Source organism: Anopheles stephensi, chromosome 3, assembly GCF_013141755.1.
Source record: "Anopheles stephensi strain Indian chromosome 3, UCI_ANSTEP_V1.0, whole genome shotgun sequence".
Classification (NCBI taxonomy): Eukaryota; Metazoa; Arthropoda; class Insecta; order Diptera; family Culicidae; genus Anopheles; species Anopheles stephensi.
Genome location: NC_050203.1, coordinates 76,469,704 through 76,488,175, shown reverse-complemented (window position 1 = coordinate 76,488,175; position 18,472 = coordinate 76,469,704). Strand labels below are relative to the sequence as shown.

The 18,472-nt window shown below is 50.2% G+C and overlaps 2 protein-coding genes across 2 annotated transcripts; one reads left to right on the top strand and one right to left on the bottom strand.

Annotated features, from left to right (window-relative positions):
- Positions 1-2,045: 2,045 nt before the first annotated feature.
- LOC118510840 (glutathione S-transferase 1-1-like) lies at positions 2,046-4,444 on the top strand. Its single transcript, XM_036053168.1, has 2 exons — positions 2,046-2,459; positions 3,364-4,444. Exons 1-2 carry the CDS (start codon positions 2,370-2,372, stop codon positions 3,928-3,930), a joined length of 657 nt encoding a protein of 218 aa, XP_035909061.1. The 5' UTR covers positions 2,046-2,369; the 3' UTR covers positions 3,931-4,444.
- Positions 4,445-5,201: 757 nt separating this feature from the next.
- LOC118510837 lies at positions 5,202-18,440 on the bottom strand. Its single transcript, XM_036053164.1, has 10 exons — positions 18,083-18,440; positions 16,284-17,535; positions 13,325-16,172; positions 13,067-13,242; positions 12,911-12,991; positions 12,657-12,773; positions 8,296-12,593; positions 7,854-8,202; positions 6,183-6,309; positions 5,202-6,098 (listed from the first exon to the last, which is right to left on the bottom strand). Coding segments are annotated over exons 1-10 (9,282 nt in total). The 5' UTR covers positions 18,085-18,440; the 3' UTR covers positions 5,202-6,066.
- Between the last annotated feature and the right edge of the window lie 32 nt (positions 18,441-18,472).

Genomic DNA, 18,472 nt, shown 5'->3' with positions numbered 1-18,472 from the left:
TCGATAGTAAGGAAGACCGTAATCGGTGGTGAGTATAAAATGTTTGCTTTCGCACATCCACAAGACTTCTCGGCGTGTAAACATGAGGGACCGGCGGGCCCCTTTGATCAATTCGTTAGGTCACCGCACACACGAATCGGTGGATGCTTATGAGCTGGGTCAATTCGACGCTCGTTCGCGCCCGGGTCAGGTGGACGACAACAAACCCTCGAATGTGCTAATGCATAATGATGTTTCTCATTATTCGGCCCAGCGTATGTCACGACGGATGATGTGGTTCGCGGCAGTTCGCACAGCTGACCAGCATTCGACCTTCATGTTCTCCGACTCGCACTCGTCGAATTCGTTCGCATCGCACTCGACTGTGACGCGACTGTGGGACAGTGTGGTCAATTTGCTACTCAATTAAGCATCTTGACTCGGGAGGAGGTTCCAACAATCTTGGCACGTGCCGCTCATGGACCTGATCGGACCACTAATAACTGTACCAGTTCACGTCCGATCCGGGTCCGATCTCTCTTTCTCTCGAACTTGTTATCTTCCCTCCCTTTTCTCCAATCTCCAGCGTTTCCTCACCTTAATGATGCTCATCTTCTTTAAGAAAGAAAAAAGACACATCATTTTGAGTTGCAAGTGTATCCCGTGTGGGGTGTAGGAAGGGTGGAGAAAATGCGACTCGAATGGCTCAAACACACACACAAAGAATTGCATTCGCTCTTGAGTGATAAGTGCCGGTTGAACTGAGCAGTGGTAGATATCTTATGTCAACAGTCCGTCTTTGGCTAGTAATTGGAGATGTTGAAGTTCTTCTCCATAATATTGCTACTGTGGACTCCTTCCACAAGTTCAGAAATTGTTACAACTTTTTTTTACTAATTTTCTGCTTTATTGGATCTCGAAGAGCTTGTCTGGAAAACCCCAGAGGAACGCAGGGCCTATAGCTGGGTTTCCCTAACTTCAGCTTAAATTTGCAAAGATCTGTCATCCCTCAAAACTTTCCCTTAAAATCTCTCTGTTTTACGTATTCAACCAATGTAGGATCCATTAGGTTCCTGTAGCCTAAGACTCTAAGAATTACAGAGACTCTCCATCTGCAAACGAGACTTCTTCCATCTGCAACTTCAGTATATTAAGTCGTTACTGTTGTTGAAAATCGGGGATGTCCGGTGCCCGAGACGATAATGGAGCCGGGGTCTTCACACGACAGGACAGGGGTTCAAATCCCATCCAGACCGCCTCCCCCCGTGCGTAGGGCTGACTATTTTACTACGGGTAAAAGCAAGTCACAGAAAGCCAGTAATGGCAGGCCAAGACCTCTCGAAGTTGTATAGTGCCAAGGAAGAAGAAGTTGTTGAAAATCCTCGCAATAGTTTCCAATTACCTGTAATTATAATTGAACAATTCTAGTCGAATAGGCGCTAATTATTTCTCCTCAAAGACCTATTTTATTTAAAGTTTCATTGAATAAAGATCGTCTGGTTCTATTCTAATGACATCATCAACGCAGAGCGTGTCCAGCCTAGGTGATGTTTAATTAGTTCCCAAAGCGTGAGATCATCATCAACTCGACACAAACACATCATCCGTCAGCTGAACGCTGCTCTGGAACATGCTTAGGTCTCGGAGTTGGATAGAATACATACATCAGAGGCGTATCATCGGTACTGGATGGATGGACACAGATTGAACAGATTCCGATAAGCATAAAGTTGAGCTCGAATCGAAGGATCGTGTCTTGTGGTTTGTGTGCTCATGCAACTGCCTACCTTGTAACGAATGTCCAGACTTTGTTACCACGTGTTCGGGTCTGCCAACGCTTGCTACGGAAGGTCAATTCACACATTCCAAAGCCCGAGGTAGCCACACCTGACTTGAGTCCCTTTTGTTTCTAAAACCTAATAATTGCATACATTTAGGCGCTATTTTTCAACGGGAATATTTTTTTCTCAATCGCCCAACACTCACCAAACCACAGAAGCGTTCAATATATCCAACGGACGTCGTCCTCCTCCATCATCATCATCATCATCATCATCATGATGACACTGTCCTGGATCAGAAAATCCTATGCACACATGACGAATGTGGGTTCCACGTTATTACCGCTTTCCGTGCTTTAATTGCCATCAGGGGAAGCAACTCTACTGAACGGGGGAAGGACATTAGCGGGGAACGACACGCGAAGCGGGAAAGCGGGCCGTAGGTTTAAAAGCGTACGGCATGCCACGAATCCTTCACAGTCGGTGCAGAGAAGTCCTGCAGACCGGAGAGCGAGCACATCCTGGTGGACGGTGATATCCCTTCCCGTGTTTTGGAATAGTGTTTAAACGAGCTGATCGTTTGTTCGCCTCGGAGTATAACGCGAAAGGATGGCCCCATTGATTCTGTACCATTTCCCGGGCTCGCCGCCATCGCGATCGGCTCTGCTTGCTTTGCGCAACTTGGATCTGGATGCTGAAGTAAGCGGGAAAGCTGGTTGGGTCCTGCTAGTGCGTTTAAGCTCATCTAACCTCCCATATCTCACGTACAAAAGTGTTCAAAGTGTTCAAAATTGACCTATCTGTGACTCTCCAATATCAAGGTGCACATCCACGTGGGTCATCCTGATTTTTTTTTTTGCTTTTGCTGTTCAGTACATCCGGTTTTAAACACCATTTTGTTGTTCAAAGCCATCTGGTTGATAAGTAGCAGTTTCCCATCATTAATGTTTCGTGTGCGGACGTCCTTGGTGGGTCGTCTGCTAGGGAGTCATTACTTCCTCCATCCGCCACACCAGGGGGCGGGCTGGATACCATCGTGAACTAGAAGTTGAGTTAAAATGTAAAACATTCGAGCAAACTTCATCTTGGCTCACATTACTTTGTAAAGAGCATGATGGTGCAATTTTGTTTCAATACGATCGATACGGCACGCTACCGAGTAAACAGAGCAACGGCGGCCAAATGTGCAATTTCCGTAGCTGAAGAAAACATAGGCGTCGCCTGCCTGTCCCGTGAGTGTCATGATTTATTTATTGTCCCACTTGTACAATACGGCCTTCTACCGATGCTCTACCGGATGCGAGTGGGGGAAAGCGGCTTATTGATTTTAAGGACATTTACATGGGAACTGGAGGTTAGGTGTTGGGTGATATTGGAAGGGTTTTGCGTGCCCATTACCTATTCATTATTCCGAATTTTCCTTGACAGTCCTCGGAATGGGGACTGGGCGAGTTTGTTTGTACAGCGTTCCTAATGTTCCTGTTGGCCGATTGGAGTCATTAGGATGGTTGACAATTGCGCGAGATCTGCTATCTCTAACACACCTTTCGGGGCATATCTTAGGCGATCGATCTACCTCTCCCATTGTGCTCTCTCTCTCCAGGTGAAAATAGTAAATCTGTTCGCCGGTGAACACCTGGCGGAAGAGTTCATCGCCATCAATCCCGACCACACCGTGCCGACGCTCGTCGACGAGGACTACATCCTGTGGGAGTCGAAAGCGATCGTCACGTACCTGGCGGAGCAGTACAAGCCGGGCAGCACGCTCTACCCGAACGATCCGAAAAAGCGGGGACTCATCAACCACCGTCTGTACTACGATTCGGGCACGCTGTTCGTGGCGCTGCGTGACGTACTGATGTCGGTGCTGCGGTCCGGTGCAACCGTGATCACGCAGGAGAGGAAGGATAACGTGCACAAGGCGCTGGAAAAGCTGGAAGCGTATCTGGACGGGTGCGATTGGATTGCGGGCGATGAGTGCACGCTGGCCGATCTGTGCGCGCTGTCCAATGTGGCTACGTTGAAGCATGTCGGCGTTGGGTTTGACCCGTACCCGAACATTAACGGTTGGTACGAGCGGTGTCAGGCGCTGCCAGGATTCGAGGAGAATGATGAGGGTGCTAGCTTCCTTGGCAATGCGGTCAAGTCGAAGCTCGAGGAAGCGTTTTAGAAAGAGTGAATCGAGCATGAGCCGGATTTTACAGAGCGCACGCATTAACCACACGATGTTTGCACTGATGTTTTAAACAACTTCAAGCATAATAAAATGGCACCGTAATAGCACCTAAATGAAAGAGGTTGAGTTTGTGCGAAACTTCTATCCTTTTAGGCATCGGATAAGAGCTAGCAGGTTTTTGGGGCGGTTGCGCGGCAAAGTCCTGGGTTCAAATCCCATCCGGACCTTTCCTCCGAAGTGAGTGGGCTGAATATCTAACTACGTGGTACGATTAAGTGTTGTAAGCCGGGGAAAGAAGTCATTAGGCCAAGAAGAGAAAGACGCAGCTGAAAGAAAAAAAGATCTAAATGCTGCGTGACATATTTTACTATCATTGAATCACTTGCCAAATTTTATTTAAATTCGTGTTTTCTTATGAGAATCACAACTCAATGTCGCACACAGACACACTTTTCTTATGTACAGTGGTAGTGCTTGTTTTATGCTATTCAGACATTCAGATGACACCCCCCCCCCCAATAATACCCCATGCCCCCCCCCCCCTCCAATAGTTTTATTTAGCGATTGTTCAACTCGCAATCATTCAGTTCAGTTACTTCACCACCCTTGTGGACAGTTCCTTCTTTTTTTTTTTAAACTAAAGCGACAATACCCTTACTAACGCTAATCCTTACTAAACAGCACCACATATTATAGGATCGTTTTAGTTAGCCGAAAAGTTAATTTACTACACACACACACGCACGCACGCACATCAAGAATGAAAAGTGAGCAAACTGGCACTGGACTTGGCTGCTGTTTGCGTAATTTTAATTTGACCCCAATTAGATATTAATATTTTACAGAGCAAAATGTAGCCTAAAGCGGGTATGGTGGTACCTGCCTCTGCCCATTAGGTTTCCCATAGCTTCTCGTTGTGTTAGTAAATCTTTTGTTTGTGCGCTTGGAGTTAGTTTTATGCATAATAATAAAAAAAAGCCTATTAGTATGGTAGAGCGTTTAAAATGCAGCTATCGCACTGGCTCTGCAGAATAACTTGCAGGGTTTCTCAGACCAGTGCAACATTACCCACACACGATGCCTCGGTCTGGCCTGAGAAACCCTGCACCAAGCTTTGCTGCTCCCTTGCTTATATTCTACAAGCCAGGCTACATGATGCGAGATGCCAAAAAGATTTCGCTAAAAAGGGGGGGGGGGGGGGGGGTTATGCGATATCTATCCGTCAAAAAGATTTCGCCTCCTCGAGCTGAAATCTCGGAAAGATTTCGCTTCTCTCTAGCCCTCTCTGTCACTTTCCATGCGTTGCCATGGTAGTTTTAGGTTGAAGAGAGAGAGAGAGATAGCATGAAGTGCTCTAAACAACGCGGCTAGATGAACCGAGATGATTTTGATGGAAAAATTTCGCAAATCCCCCACTTTTTAGCGAACTCTTTTTGGCATCTCGCATCATGTAGCCTGGCTTTACAGCTTTGCTTTATACGATTGATGATGTTCCCGTCCCAAATGATAATAGTTGCTCCGCGTCGTCCGCTCGCCAGCTCACGGTCGGTTTGGTCGTATGGTTAAATTGTATGAGTAACATTGTACCGTGGGACAACAGTTCGAAAAGCCAATCGACAGTATTTTTTTGTAACACCTTCATTCCTTTTCTAGCAGTAAAAGAATCCTACCCACTTTTCAGATCGCCTTTTGCACGCGGGATATAACTCACGTAAAATGTGAATTGTCAGACGCGTTTTATCTTAAAAAAACCGTATCGGTTACAGAATAAGTTAATTATGCTGTACCTATTACTATCCGTACAACTAAATGTTCGATTATGTACAGCGAGTATGGTACATTGGCTGCAGTTTTCGGTGCAGATATGAAACTGTTTTCCCTCCTACTCCACGTTTAGTATACGTTGCTGTCGTAGATATCGTTATGTTTTGCACCACCACCACCACACCACCCCACATGTAGTCGTCTAGTGTAACTATTCGGCAAACCTGTTGCCTGTATCGTGGGGTTCCGGCTGTTTACAATCTATTCTCCTACGACTCACAACCGCCTCTCAACCATCCCCGTACGACCGTTTCGTACGTATGGGCTGCCGCTACACATACTATTGAAATCTCTATTGCACGAACATTACTCCAGTACCACCACTTCGGTAGGATCATCTGGAAAGGAAAAGAGAGCAAAAAAACGAAGGCAGTGTTGTAGAAGAAGCGATCAAGCTGCAGCCCAGCGCGCATCCAACTTACCTTGTTTGCTGTTAGCAGTTGGTAGCAATTTTTTAGTGGTTACTATGATTCCTCCACACAACCGGTTCGACATACCGAGCGCAGCAACGGACGGTGTTGTAGTGACGAACGAAGTGTTGTTGGTGTGCTGTTTAAGAAAAGGAAAAAAAGGAAAGCAAAAGTGAATTTTTGTACTTTACATTCATTACATGGTTTTGCTCCTTTTTCTCTCCTTTACATAGCCGTATTGCTTTACAGGGTTACTCAGGCCAGTGCCAAAAGCACAACATGCTAATCCGACATCATATATGCAATTCAACCTCGTTAACCCTTCTCAACGCGGGAAAACAAACTTTCAAATCGCCCAACTCGACAATAGAAAACGCTTAGTTTGTGTAACCCTGTAAACTAAGGGCTAAAGCCTGAATAGCTGCCCCCCCACTCACGGGCACTCATTTTTGCAACTGAGTTACGAAAAAGGGTTTCTTTTACAGACTTTTTACGGCTAAAATCTGAATAGATGAAACCCCCCCCCCCACCCCACTCACGGCACTCACTATTCGCTACTGAGTTACCTTAAATTCGCTACTGAGTTACCTTAAATTTAGGTAAAAGTTAAGCAAAAATGTGAGAAAATTAACATTATTTATAATTATTGAAAATAATAAATAAAGGCTAAAGTCTTCTATGCAAATAAATAAATACTTACAATAAAAAGTATGAAAAATATACCCTTTTGGGTAACTCACATGCAAAAATGAGTGTCCGTGAGTGGGGTGGGGGGGGCATCTATTCAGACTTTAGCCAAAAATTGTTGTAATAATGATTTATAATTATTAAAAATAATAAATTGTAAATAATATAAAAATACGGCCAAAGTCTAAATAGATGCCCCCCCCCCCCCCACCCACGGACACTCATTTTTGCAATTGAGTTACCCAGAAGGGTATATTTTTCAGACTTTTTACTGAAAGTATTTATTTATTTATTTATAATTTATAATTATAATAAATCATTATTACAACAATTTTTAACACTTTTGCTTAACTTTTACCTAAATTTGAGGTAACTCAGTTGCAAAAATGAGTGTCCGTGAGTGGCATCTATTCAACTTTAGCCAAAAATAATTACAGTAAAAAGTCTGAAAAATATACCCTTTTGGGTAACTCAGTTGTAAAAATGAGTATCCGTGGTTGGGGGTGGGGGTATCTAATCAGACTTAAGCCCAATTGTTCACATTTTTGCTAAACTTTTACCTAAATTTAAGGTAACTCAGTAGCAAAAAGTGAGTGCCGTGAGTGGGGGGGTCATCTATTCAGACTTAAGCCCAAAAAGGAATTCAATTGTCATTGCTTTGGTGACATTTCCTTCTCCAAACCGTGCAAGGACTGCTTCCCCCTGGCAGGTTCCAAGAGGCCTTTCCTCAATAAAATGAGGGCTCTGAGAGCGCTCTTAAATTTCAAAAAGGTAGCTCTTCGCACTCTCCGACCTCTTCAACCTGCCTGTAAGTGCCGAGTAACCGGGAGGCCTCACCTCTCACATGTTAGCGAGCCGTTGCCCGCTCCTCGTTAAAAAGAGCTACTTGGCCGGCCCACCACTACGGACAACGTAGTCCTCTCAGGCCTCTCGGACAGCCAACGTTCGGGTAGGTCCAAATGATAGGCTTTCCGATGACGCCGCTCGATTACTTACCGCCGGTTCAAGTCTGGTACGCTTAATAGCGGGTGCACCAGCTTCAGCTAGATTTGAAGCAGAGCTTGTGCTGTTGCCACTTCCGACGCCCTTTATCAATTGTTGATCGAAAATTGTACTGGTAACATTTTTCGCCTTGGAACTATCAAACGTAGCGGTCGTGGTGGTGTCTAATCCTCGCTTCCGAATAAACATACAGTTCGGTGGTGATTGCACACCAGCAGCAGTTAGTGAGGTGCTGCTAGCCATAGTGGTAGCACCACCACCGCCTGTAGCAGCGCTTCCTACACGTATAATGTTTCCAGCCGGTGGTGCGTTCGGTTTCAGCACAGTTCGTGTTGTTGGGGTGCTGCAATAACAGGGGGAAAAAAAATGGAATCGAATTTTATAAAGCATTCCAAAAGGAGCTCGTCCTGGAGGAGCAGGGGCGATCGATACGTACATCGATTTGACAGTGGCTGCGTTGGTTGGAGTCGTTGCTCGGCTGATGAGTGTATGCTGAGGACCGAGGGACGATGTGGATATCCGTCGCATAGTTGGCGATGGAACGGCACGCCGTATCACCACATCTTTGCGGGCGCCACCCTTATAGCTGTAGGTCATGCCAGCCATGCCGGCCATGTTTGCCGTCGGAATAACGGTCATGGTGGGCGTGGATGAAGAGGCGCTCGTTGTGCTAGGCCCCGTACTACTACGCTGCAGCCCTGCCGTTGTAACGATGTTGGTAGATGGAATCACCGTCATCGTCGAGATGGATGCGGGAGCACGCTGGGAGGGTACGATGCCGGCCGACGGAATCACAGTCAGTGTCGATGCGGATGATGTAGTGCCTCCGCCTGGTGCGGAAATTCGCGCCTGCGATCCGCCGGCTGTAGTGGAGATGTTAACAGCCGTTGGAATAACTGTCATTGAGGAGGAGGGGCTGGCCAATATTCGCGACGGCGTTGTGCCGGGTGCGATGACGTTCGTTGGACCTGGCTTTGTTGCAAAAGTGACGGCTGTTGGCGCGTTCGCTCGAACGGCATTCATGGTGAAGGGAGCTTTCACAGGTCTGGACTGAATAATGGCTGGCGTCGTGCCGGCGGCACTGGTCCTCGTCACTGCAAACGTCTGCTGTTGGTTGGCGGGGCTGGTTGTCGTGACCGCAAGTGTCGCCGCGGTTGGTGGCTTCACTGCCGGTAGCTGCACGGAGGTAGCCGTGGTCAGTCGGGGACCAGCGTTGCCAGCACCTAGGAGCGGGTGATGGTGGTTACTGAGCTTCCCCGTCATGCTCGCCGTCGAGAGCAGTGTGACGGGAGTTATCTTGCCCGCAGTTCCGGACTTTTGCAGCGTGCTCATGGGCCGAATGGCGGAAGCAGTTGGGCGATTGCCGAGCTCAGTGCTGAGTGCAGTCTGTACGATCGGCGCCGATGGCACGGGCGCCTGTTTCGGTAACGTTTTTGTGGCGGACGAGCCAACCGGTTGGCTAATAGTGGGTTTTTTAACCGCCTTAACCGGCGCTGTCTTCATCGGCGTCATCGTGAGTGTGATTGGACGACTTTCGGGTTTCGGTTTCGGTACCGGGGAACCGGGTCCGATCGGCTTCACCGCTGTTATTGTGGCGTTAGACAATGTTCTTCCGGCCAGTGGCTGCAATCCACCGCCCTGGATCGCACTGGACTGTTTGGACAAAAGGTTCAAAGGGTTTATTAGTTTAGTGGCCTGCTGCGGTTGTTGGTTTGTCCCGACGAGCGTAGCAGACTTTTGCAGCGCTCGAACGACATTCCCGGCGGTGGTTGTACTGGCACTGATAGTAGTGGCTACTGTTGCTTGCGATTTGGCCGTTGCAGCCGCGCCCACACTCTTCGAAGCCGTCGTGATGGGTGACGATGTTCCCAATGGTGTTCGCTGAGCGGCAACATTTCCCGAGCGTGCAGCAAACGGTACCGGCGAAGCGGTTCCGGTAGTTGCTGCTGGTAAAGCGGCTAGCTTGCTGGAGCCCGTTTGTTGTATCGTCAAAGGACTGCGAGCCATGGACGACAGGAGGAGCGGTTTGCTGCTAACCGCCGTCGATTGCTTTTTTATGGACGAAGCCAAACTAATCGTAGAGGATGATGATTGGCCCGGTTTAATCGGTACCGTTTTCGCCGGTGATGGTTGCGGGGTTAAACTATTGGTGCGGTCCAATTGGTTCCGGCTGGTGCTAGAGTTGGAACTTGCTGGAGGAGGAACAGCAGCAGCAGCAGCAGCAGCAGCTTGGGAAGTTTGTTTCGTTGTGGGCTTCGGAGACATCGGCTTAGCAGCTTGCTGCTGCGCCATGCTGTTGCAGATAGTTTTGATACTTTTCAGTAAATTCTTACTGCTACTGGTATTGCCGGTGTTGGTGGACGGGTTCGTAGAGTTGTTCTGCTTCGCAGTACTGTACATTATACCGAAGTTAGTTCCGCCAGCACGTTTTTCCGCCGTGTGCTGTGCTTTGCTAGACAATCCGCTTAGCTCCTCTTCGTCATCGCTCGGAATGATGGTAGTGGCTGCTGCTGCTGCTGTGCTAGCATTCGCCCCCGAACCGGGTGTCTTTGAGCGCAACACGGAGGCGGACACATTATCCGCCGGGATTTCAACCATTGAACGGTGGTTGCTGGAGGTTGCTCGATTCGTCAGCTCCAAGCTTTTTTGTATACTTTGGCCAATAGAAGACGCGTTGGACGCTGCAGGCATGGACAGAGGGATGCTCGCGGTGGTTGTAGTTAGGGTGGCATTTACGTTGGGAGCAGCGTTCGTACTGCTCATCGGTATCGGTGTGGGTAGAGAAGGCATGGCGGAATGTCCGGCACTATTCCTAGCCTGACTGTCCAGTGTGGGCGACGACAGGGGTACGTCGCGTGGAGAGAAAGGACTAGAAACATGCGGCGGAACAGCGATATGTTCGCTCACCCGGGTTAGTAAGGATTTTGCAGGTTCAAAACTACCACCACCAAATCCACCACCACTGTTATGTGCACTTGCTGCCGTGGAAGGGTTCGATTTGTGGAGCGACGTTATGTTGGAAATCGTCAGTCCCGACGGCGTTGGTGGCCGCACCGATGGGTTGGCGGTTAGCAGCGGTGAGCTGAGCTGGGCGTAATTGCTCATCTGCTTCAAAGCGTTGTAATGGCTGAGGGGATTGCTGCTGCCGGAGCCACCATGCGGTGCAGCCATTTCCGGCAGGGATACGCTCGAAGCGGACGAACCTAACGCACCCAGTGAGGAAGGTGGCAGTGCATTCTTGCCCGTGTAGAAGCTTAGCATGTTGGATAGTACATTAACGGAACTGTACGCTTTCTGCAGCGGTGAACCGCTCTGACCTGCCGCTGGACTACCACCACCACTGCCTACTCCCACAGGCGGCATCATCGATTGCCCATTACCGATCGGTCCGGAGTGGCTCTGCAGTGGGGACGATAGCGCCCCATAGTCCATCGCATTCGTGGCCGGCATCGTGTAGCTGTACATTTTGGCCAGTGCAGTCGCGTAGGAAGGATCATTGAAGATGGAACCGAACGGTATGTAAGGCGGTGCTCCCCGGCTCAGCGAGCTGTTGTACGAGTAGTCGGTCCGGTACATGTCGCCACCCGTGTTCATACCCGGCAGCCCCGGCATACCGCCGTAGCCCAGCCCCGCGTAGTACGAGCCGAGCGATGCACCGTACGCGGACGACCCGAACAACCCACCGACGGCGGCCGCACCGAGCGAACCGAACTGCGACAGATAGGAACGCGTTTCGTTGTTCTGTATTTCCCGCTCGTACGCTGCCCACGCTTCCCTCTTTTCCTCCTCGCTCAGATCCTGCTCGGGCTTGTTTTCCAGCAGCGAATCGTGCTCGTGGTACTTGAGAATCTTGCCCGGGAAGGTGCGCAACAGCGAGGCCAGTATGTCGTCCGCCGGCAGTATCGGCGTTTCGCGCGTCATCTCCGACAGCTTCGTCAGGGTGTAGAGCTCCGCCAGCTCGCCGTAGCTGTAGTGCCGATCGATCTGCTGCTCATCCACCACCCGATAGCTGAGCGCCTGCTTCGTCACCGAGCGCGAGTAAACCTTCTCCTCCATCGTGCCGGCCGCTATCAACCGGTACACGTAACAGTTCCGCTTCTGCCCCAGGCGAAAGATGCGAAAAATGTTTTGCTGATCGTTGGACGGGTTCCAGGACGTGTCCAGTATGATTACGCGGTTCGCACCGGTCAAGTTGATGCCCTGGCCGCCCGCCTTCGCCGAGATGAGGAAGCATTTCGTGTACGTGTTTGCCGGATCGTTGAAGCACGTAATCATCGCGTGCCGGTCCGATTTGGGCGTTTTGCCATCGAGCCGGTAGTAGTCCCGGCCCCGGCACCACGGACCCTTGAACGCACTGTACGCGTACTCGTCCGACTGTAGCGGATCGTCGCTCTGGTTGTGAATTTTGGCCATAAAATGTTCGACCATGTTCAGCACGGACACGAACGCGGTAAAGATAAGCACCTTCTCGCCCCGCTCGTTGCTTTGCTTCAGAATTTCGAACAGTATCCACAGCTTGTTGCTCGGGAACAGCGATTCCAGGTCGGCCGTTTGCAGGTACCGGCGCCACCAGTCGTTCGTGACGGATAGCTGACCGCTGGCAATGTCGTTATTATCGTCCGGCGATTCATCGTCCGTATCCGGGGTCGCTGTTTTGCGCGCCGCATCTTTACGATTCTTTTCCAGGTTGGCAGCTTCCCACGCTTTCTCCAGCACTTTCGGATGGGTCCAAATCTGTAACGGGTCATTGGCAAATAGTTAACTTCCAACGGTAAAACCATAAAATCTCAATTTTACCTTCCGCAGTGATGTATAGTCAGCGATGAGCTTAAACTTCTTTGTCCTACCGGGCTCACCGGTAATGTCGCTGCTCGTGTATTCGTTCATCTGCAGAAACACTTCGTACAGCTTTTCCTACAAAGACGAAACGAAACCGAATTAAACATTGGGGTATGGGGCAAAAACTACCTTTACCGTGTGTCTTTCCCCCCCCCCCCCCCCCGCACTTGTCTGCGCGCTTCTGACCGCATTAAACGCGGCAGAGGACTTACTTGTACCGGTGTCAGTGGAATAAATAACACATACTCGAACTTTTCCGGTAGGAACTCCTTCAACACTGCCGCTTCCTTTCGCTGAAAGGTAAAAAAAGAAAGAAAAGGATATTAAAATACAGCAACGCAAAGAAAGCGACAGAAAGCGGCACATACCTGCACAAACTTGGAAAGCTTGTTGTGCAAAACGTAGGACCGTTGCTTCATGATTTTAATGGCCTGGTGGTCAGAATCCTTGCACTGCCCATTCTTGATCGGATTCGCGTAAAGGTTGCTAAACTCCTTGTCACTTCCCAGGAACGATGGTTTGATAAAGTTCACCATGCAATAGTCTGAAAAAGGGAAGCAAAGGCGGCAAATGTTAACGTTAGCAAGCACCATTAACCTCCGCTTGCTGCAGGCTCCTCCACGTACACTCTTTCAAGTTGTTCTGTATCGGCGTGCCGGTAAGCATAATCCTTCGCTTGGTGGCAATTTTCGACACCGCCTCACTGATCGCCGAACGCTTGTTCTTGATCTGATGGCCCTCGTCACAGATCACCAGATCCGCGCCCGGGTTCAGCAGATACTCCTTGATCAGCTCCAGCTTCGTGCTGCGCATCCGTTCCGAGCCCTTGCGCCGCTCGTAGTTGATCAGCGCCCGGAACGCTTCGTACCCGATCAGCATCACACCGCAGTGGGGCGTTTTGCACGAGTACCAGCGCTTCAGCACCGCTATCTTGTCGTTCTGGGTGCAAACGTCCGCAAAGCAGTACACCCGCATCTGGTACCCGGTGCGGATCGTGCCCTGCCAGCGCGAGATTTCCTCCTTCCAGTTCATGACGGTGCTTTTCGGACAGATGACTAGCACGCGGTTGGTCAGCAGCTGCGGATAGCGCATCACCGTGTGCAGCAACGAGATCATTTGCAGCGTCTTGCCCAGCCCCATACAGTGCGCGAGAATGCAGCCCGAACCGGCATGCTTCGGCAGCGCATCGACCGAACCGTACGTGTTGTCGTACATGAACCGAATGCCCTCGATCTGATGCGGCTTGAGCAGCTTCACAATGTCCGGATGCACGCAGATCGGCTGCCGCCGGACGGAATCATAATCCAGCACGAGATCGCTCTCGCCCGGCCCGGGCTTGTAGGTGGCAAGGAACTTTCGCAACTGCTCCTGCTTCTTTTTAAGCCGCGCCGCACGGCCCTCCTCCTCTTTCTGTGCCTTTTTCGTCTCCTCCGCCAGCTCGTCGTTGGTTAGCATGGGCCGGATACGGCGCTTGGGTTCCTTGTCCGGCGGTGTCTTGGCGCCGTCCAGCTCGCCCGCAATCAGTTCACCTTCGTCCACACTGTCCGAGCTGAGGCTGATGCAGTCTTGGCCATCTTTCGCCGCTGGTTTCGCTTTCGCTGGCGGTTCCACCGTGGATGCAGCCGATTCTATGCCCGGTGGTGGTGCTGCCGAACAAGCGGAGGACACCTGTGCCAGCGAACTGGTGCTGGAAGATTTCTTTAACGAATTATTGCTTTCACTGTTGACGGATGCAGCAGCAGCTTTGTCCCCGTTTCGCGGAACCGTCGGTGCACTAAAATCAAACCCAGTTTCGGCCGTCGGTGGTTGTTTCCGCGGCTTTCTTTGCCGTTTCTTTTTATGCAACCCGTTCTGCATCTCGTCATCGGCCAGTTCCGAATCGGTAGACGATGAATCCAGCTCGGAATCCGATGGGCGCGCCGCCTTCCGAATGTCGAGTCGTTTCCGCTTTTTTCGAGGCTTTTTATCCGCCACCGCCGGTTCTTTTGGCACCTCGTCATCGTCATCGTCATCCGCAAACAGATCGTTACTGAACAGTGGCGCATCTTTCGGATGGAACAGATCCATTCGAGGTTGCTTCTTAAGCGCTTCCGATTGTTCATCCGCCACGTTACTTGCTTCCCGATCATTAGCCACACTTCCCGGCATGGATTCACCGTTAGCCAGTGGTTCTAAATTACCATTTTCCTTACGCTTCTTTTCCTTACGCTTTGCTGCTTTGGCACCGTGCCGTTGCAAAAACTTATCCACCAACGATCGAACACTCGAGGACGATTGATCGGAATCGGCCGATCCGTTTCGCCTCCGTTCGGCACCGGTCAGATCATCCTCCAAACTGCCGTCGTCAGTCGTTGCCTCACCGCTACTGCTGCTGCTGCTGCTGGACTGATTCAATAGCTGCAATTTAACGTTTTCGTTGCACTTTTGCAAAAATTGTTCCTCCGTTTCGACCACATCCTTTTCGCTCTCGCCCGCCTCCGGTTCCGAGTGTTCCGGTGGTTCGAGCGGCATCGTCGTATCGCTGGTACCGTCGCTCTCACCACCGTTTAGGAAATGTTCCATGCTGGTTTGATCTTTCTTCTTCTTGGCAAACGTTTCCTTAGCGCTCTTTAGCTTGCTGGTCGTTGAGGCTGTTGTTGCGGTATCGCCCGCAGTTGTACCGGACCCGGTCGATGCATTTCTAGTGCTCACGAGATTGCTTATATTGCACAACCGTTCGATCTGCATATCCTCGTAGTAATCCTCCCGCTCGGCTTCAGTCATATCTTTCACAGACTTAGGAACGTGTTCCGGTTCCCTTCTGTTGCGTGGTGGTTGTACCTCCAGCAAAGAAGATTTTTCCGATCCGTCCGCCTGCTCCTCCTCCTTTGCTTCTCCGTCCGCTGCTCCCTCTTCGGCCTTTGCGAAGTAGTCTTGCAAACCCATCACCACGTCCGGACAATCGGTAATGATGTCATCCACACCGCTCAATACACCGTCGAGCTCGAGATTCTCGTCACCATGCTTTTCCTCCTGCGAACTGTCGGAGTAGATTTGCTGTCGCCGGCTCTGTTTCCGACTACCTTCCACAGCGCTAGCAGCAGCAGATTTCTCATCAATCGCTTTCCGCTTTTCTTTGGCACTTTTGCGCAACCGTCGGTTGCGTCTCACAAATTCTTGCATCATTCTATCACCACCATCATCATCAGGATCGGAATCGGAACTTTTTGCCCCAGGTGAACCCGAACCGCTGTCGGATGGATCGCTGCTGCTGCTGCTGCTGCTGCCACTGCCGGAGCTGGTGCTGGTCGTACTGCTGCGCAACGACCCGAGCAGCTTTTGTTTGGACTGTTCGTTTAGCTTGCGTTGGATGTGCTTCGAGTGTTTGGATCGGTCCGTCTGTACACCCGTTTCCACCTTACTACGCTTGCTAGCGTTCGGAGCTGGAGAGGAACGCTGCCGAACCATCGGTATCTGTTCGCATTGTCGATTGATCTAAAAAGATGTACAAGGGACACACTTAGACAATTGCAACCAACTATTCGTTTGTATATGTGTCGAAGTGATCTTAAATGTTGAATCGAAATAGAAAATACTCCACCCTACCTTTTGCAACAATTGCGCCAATTGTGAAGCTTTCGGTTCCGCATCCAAACTTCGTTCGCTTTTCGTCTTCGCGATCCACTGTTCGCAGTGCTGGGAAAATTTGTTCCCTATCGAAAGCAGCTCATCGAGCTCGATCGCATCGCCACCCCCTGTTGCCCCACAGCATTCCGTGTCCGATCCGAAATCCTCCTGCTGCATTGGCGCGTTCGATGATCCCGACGACGGAAGTGCTCCACCGTCCTCCTCCAAACGTTCGGAACAGTTGGTCGAAAGCAGCACGGACAATCGGTCCGGACTGTCGCCGATGTTCTCCTTCACCGGTGAGCTGTATTGCGCCTCTACCTTCATGCCGGAAGGACCACGATCCATGCTTTGCGACCGGTTAAGTATTGCGTTCATCACATCATTAATCTCCGCAAACGTTCGTTTACCATCCGTACTGCTAACATTACGTTCGCGTGCTAGTTTTTTGGAAAGTATCACCAACTTCCTGAAGCTGCTCGTATCGCCATCGTTCTCCGCCTCTTCCTCGTCGCTGGGCTGCGGAGTCATGACGTTCAGGGCCGTGTACGAGTGATCCGTATCCCGTAGCGACCGGTTCCCGCTCACCGTCCCCCTGCACTGCCCATTCTGATTGCTAGTCAACGACTGCAGTATACCGTACACGGAATCTTGACTTTCCGACTCGGCAGCCAGCTCACTCCCGATGTAATCCGCATCGACGATTGTCTCTTGAATTTGCGGTTCTTCCAGCTCAATCTTTGTCTCAAAACACTCGTACAGTATGTAGCTTTCCGCTTCTACCTCGTCGGCATTACCTTCCTGCGGTGCATTATCCTTGTTGAACAGATCCTGCATACCCAGATCTTCTACGTACGGAACGCTAAACCGTTCACTGGTGCAACGCTCCACCTGTTCGCTTACGGTCGGCTCAAACGCTGCTGCCGCCACCGATGTGCGTATACTTCTGCTTGTGCTCTCGTCCAAATATTCATGGTCGGACAGGAAGCGATGGTGCGGCATCGAATGCATGGCATACGTTGATGTTTCAACGCTAATCGGCTCAAACTCGTCGGACGGTAGCAACGGTTTCGGGGGCGAAAATTCGCCCGAATCTAGTAGGATACGGTCGTCGTCGTCGTCATCGGAGCGCAGCTCTACGGAAACATAGTTTTCGTCACTATCCGCAAAATCGCCTACTTCCAATATTTCGACGTCGTTGAACAGATCCGGTTCCTCTGCTGTAGAAGACCTGCGAAGGGAAAGCTAACGTTAGTACACATTATTTATCACTAAGGTAAGCTTGCCATCGAGCCCAGGAACAACCGTATCAAACATCTACACGAATAGCAACCCATCTCATCCCCACGCTTACTGCTGTGTAGCATCTTCCTCTGGCCAAATTTCTATCCGATCACGCAGGTTTCGGGACTCTAGCGAAACTGCTTCTCGTGCGTTATTAATCCTGTTCCAAAAACTAATTAAAAAAACACGCGTAATTACAGAAATAAACCATAATTTACGAGATGGAAAGATACGAGCCGCCCGTTTCCCGAAGCGGGGGACTGTAAAGCAAAAAGAAAGAGAACACACACATACGCGCACCATACATCCACCTGCGTTAGCGGGAGTGAGATGCAATACAAAACAAAAACAAAGAACCAACGCTCTACTGTTCCACGAACGCGCTCCACGGCGGGGACCCGCAGCGAGAATCACAATTTTCCGCCCATACGAACAGTTTTCCACCTGAAAAAGGGTGGCCTCTTGGCGTACGTCGCAAAACCCAGCGCACTTACATGATGTGGCTCCGTTGCTGATGGTGGCAAAATTACACGGGCACGGTCAAATCACTCCAGCAACCATTACACCACACGCACAGCTTTGATTTAGTGTTTTTCGGTGTTGCTAAAAAACGGGGCCCGGCGGGTTTTGCTGTTTGCCCTTCATTTCTGCGCACACACACAGTGAAATGCCGGATCGTTGCACTATTTCCACCGAACGATTCTTGCTGGCTTCCTGCTCTGGATTATGCACGGTTCGCACCGTTTGTTAAGCTCCGGATGGCCAAATAAGCATAAAATCACAACTGCAGTTTCACTGTGCCTTCGGCCTGCTATTTTCAGGAAGCGCCAGTGTGTGTGGGTAGCAAAACGAATGAGGGTAGCACAGTGGTCGATGCCAGCGGT

Bases quoted from the DNA above. Each gene is read 5' to 3' on its own strand.
- LOC118510840 (XM_036053168.1), top strand. From the start codon at position 2,370: ATGGCCCCATTGATTCTGTACCATTTCCCGGGCTCGCCGCCATCGCGA. The intron at 2,460-3,363 runs GTAAGCGGGAAA...CTCTCTCTCCAG, and splicing joins ACTTGGATCTGGATGCTGAA to GTGAAAATAGTAAATCTGTT.
- LOC118510837 (XM_036053164.1), bottom strand. The intron at 12,992-13,066 runs GTATGTGCCGCT...TTTACCTTTCAG, and splicing joins AGCTTTCCAAGTTTGTGCAG to CGAAAGGAAGCGGCAGTGTT. The intron at 12,774-12,910 runs GTAAGTCCTCTG...TCGTCTTTGTAG, and splicing joins TTCCACTGACACCGGTACAA to GAAAAGCTGTACGAAGTGTT.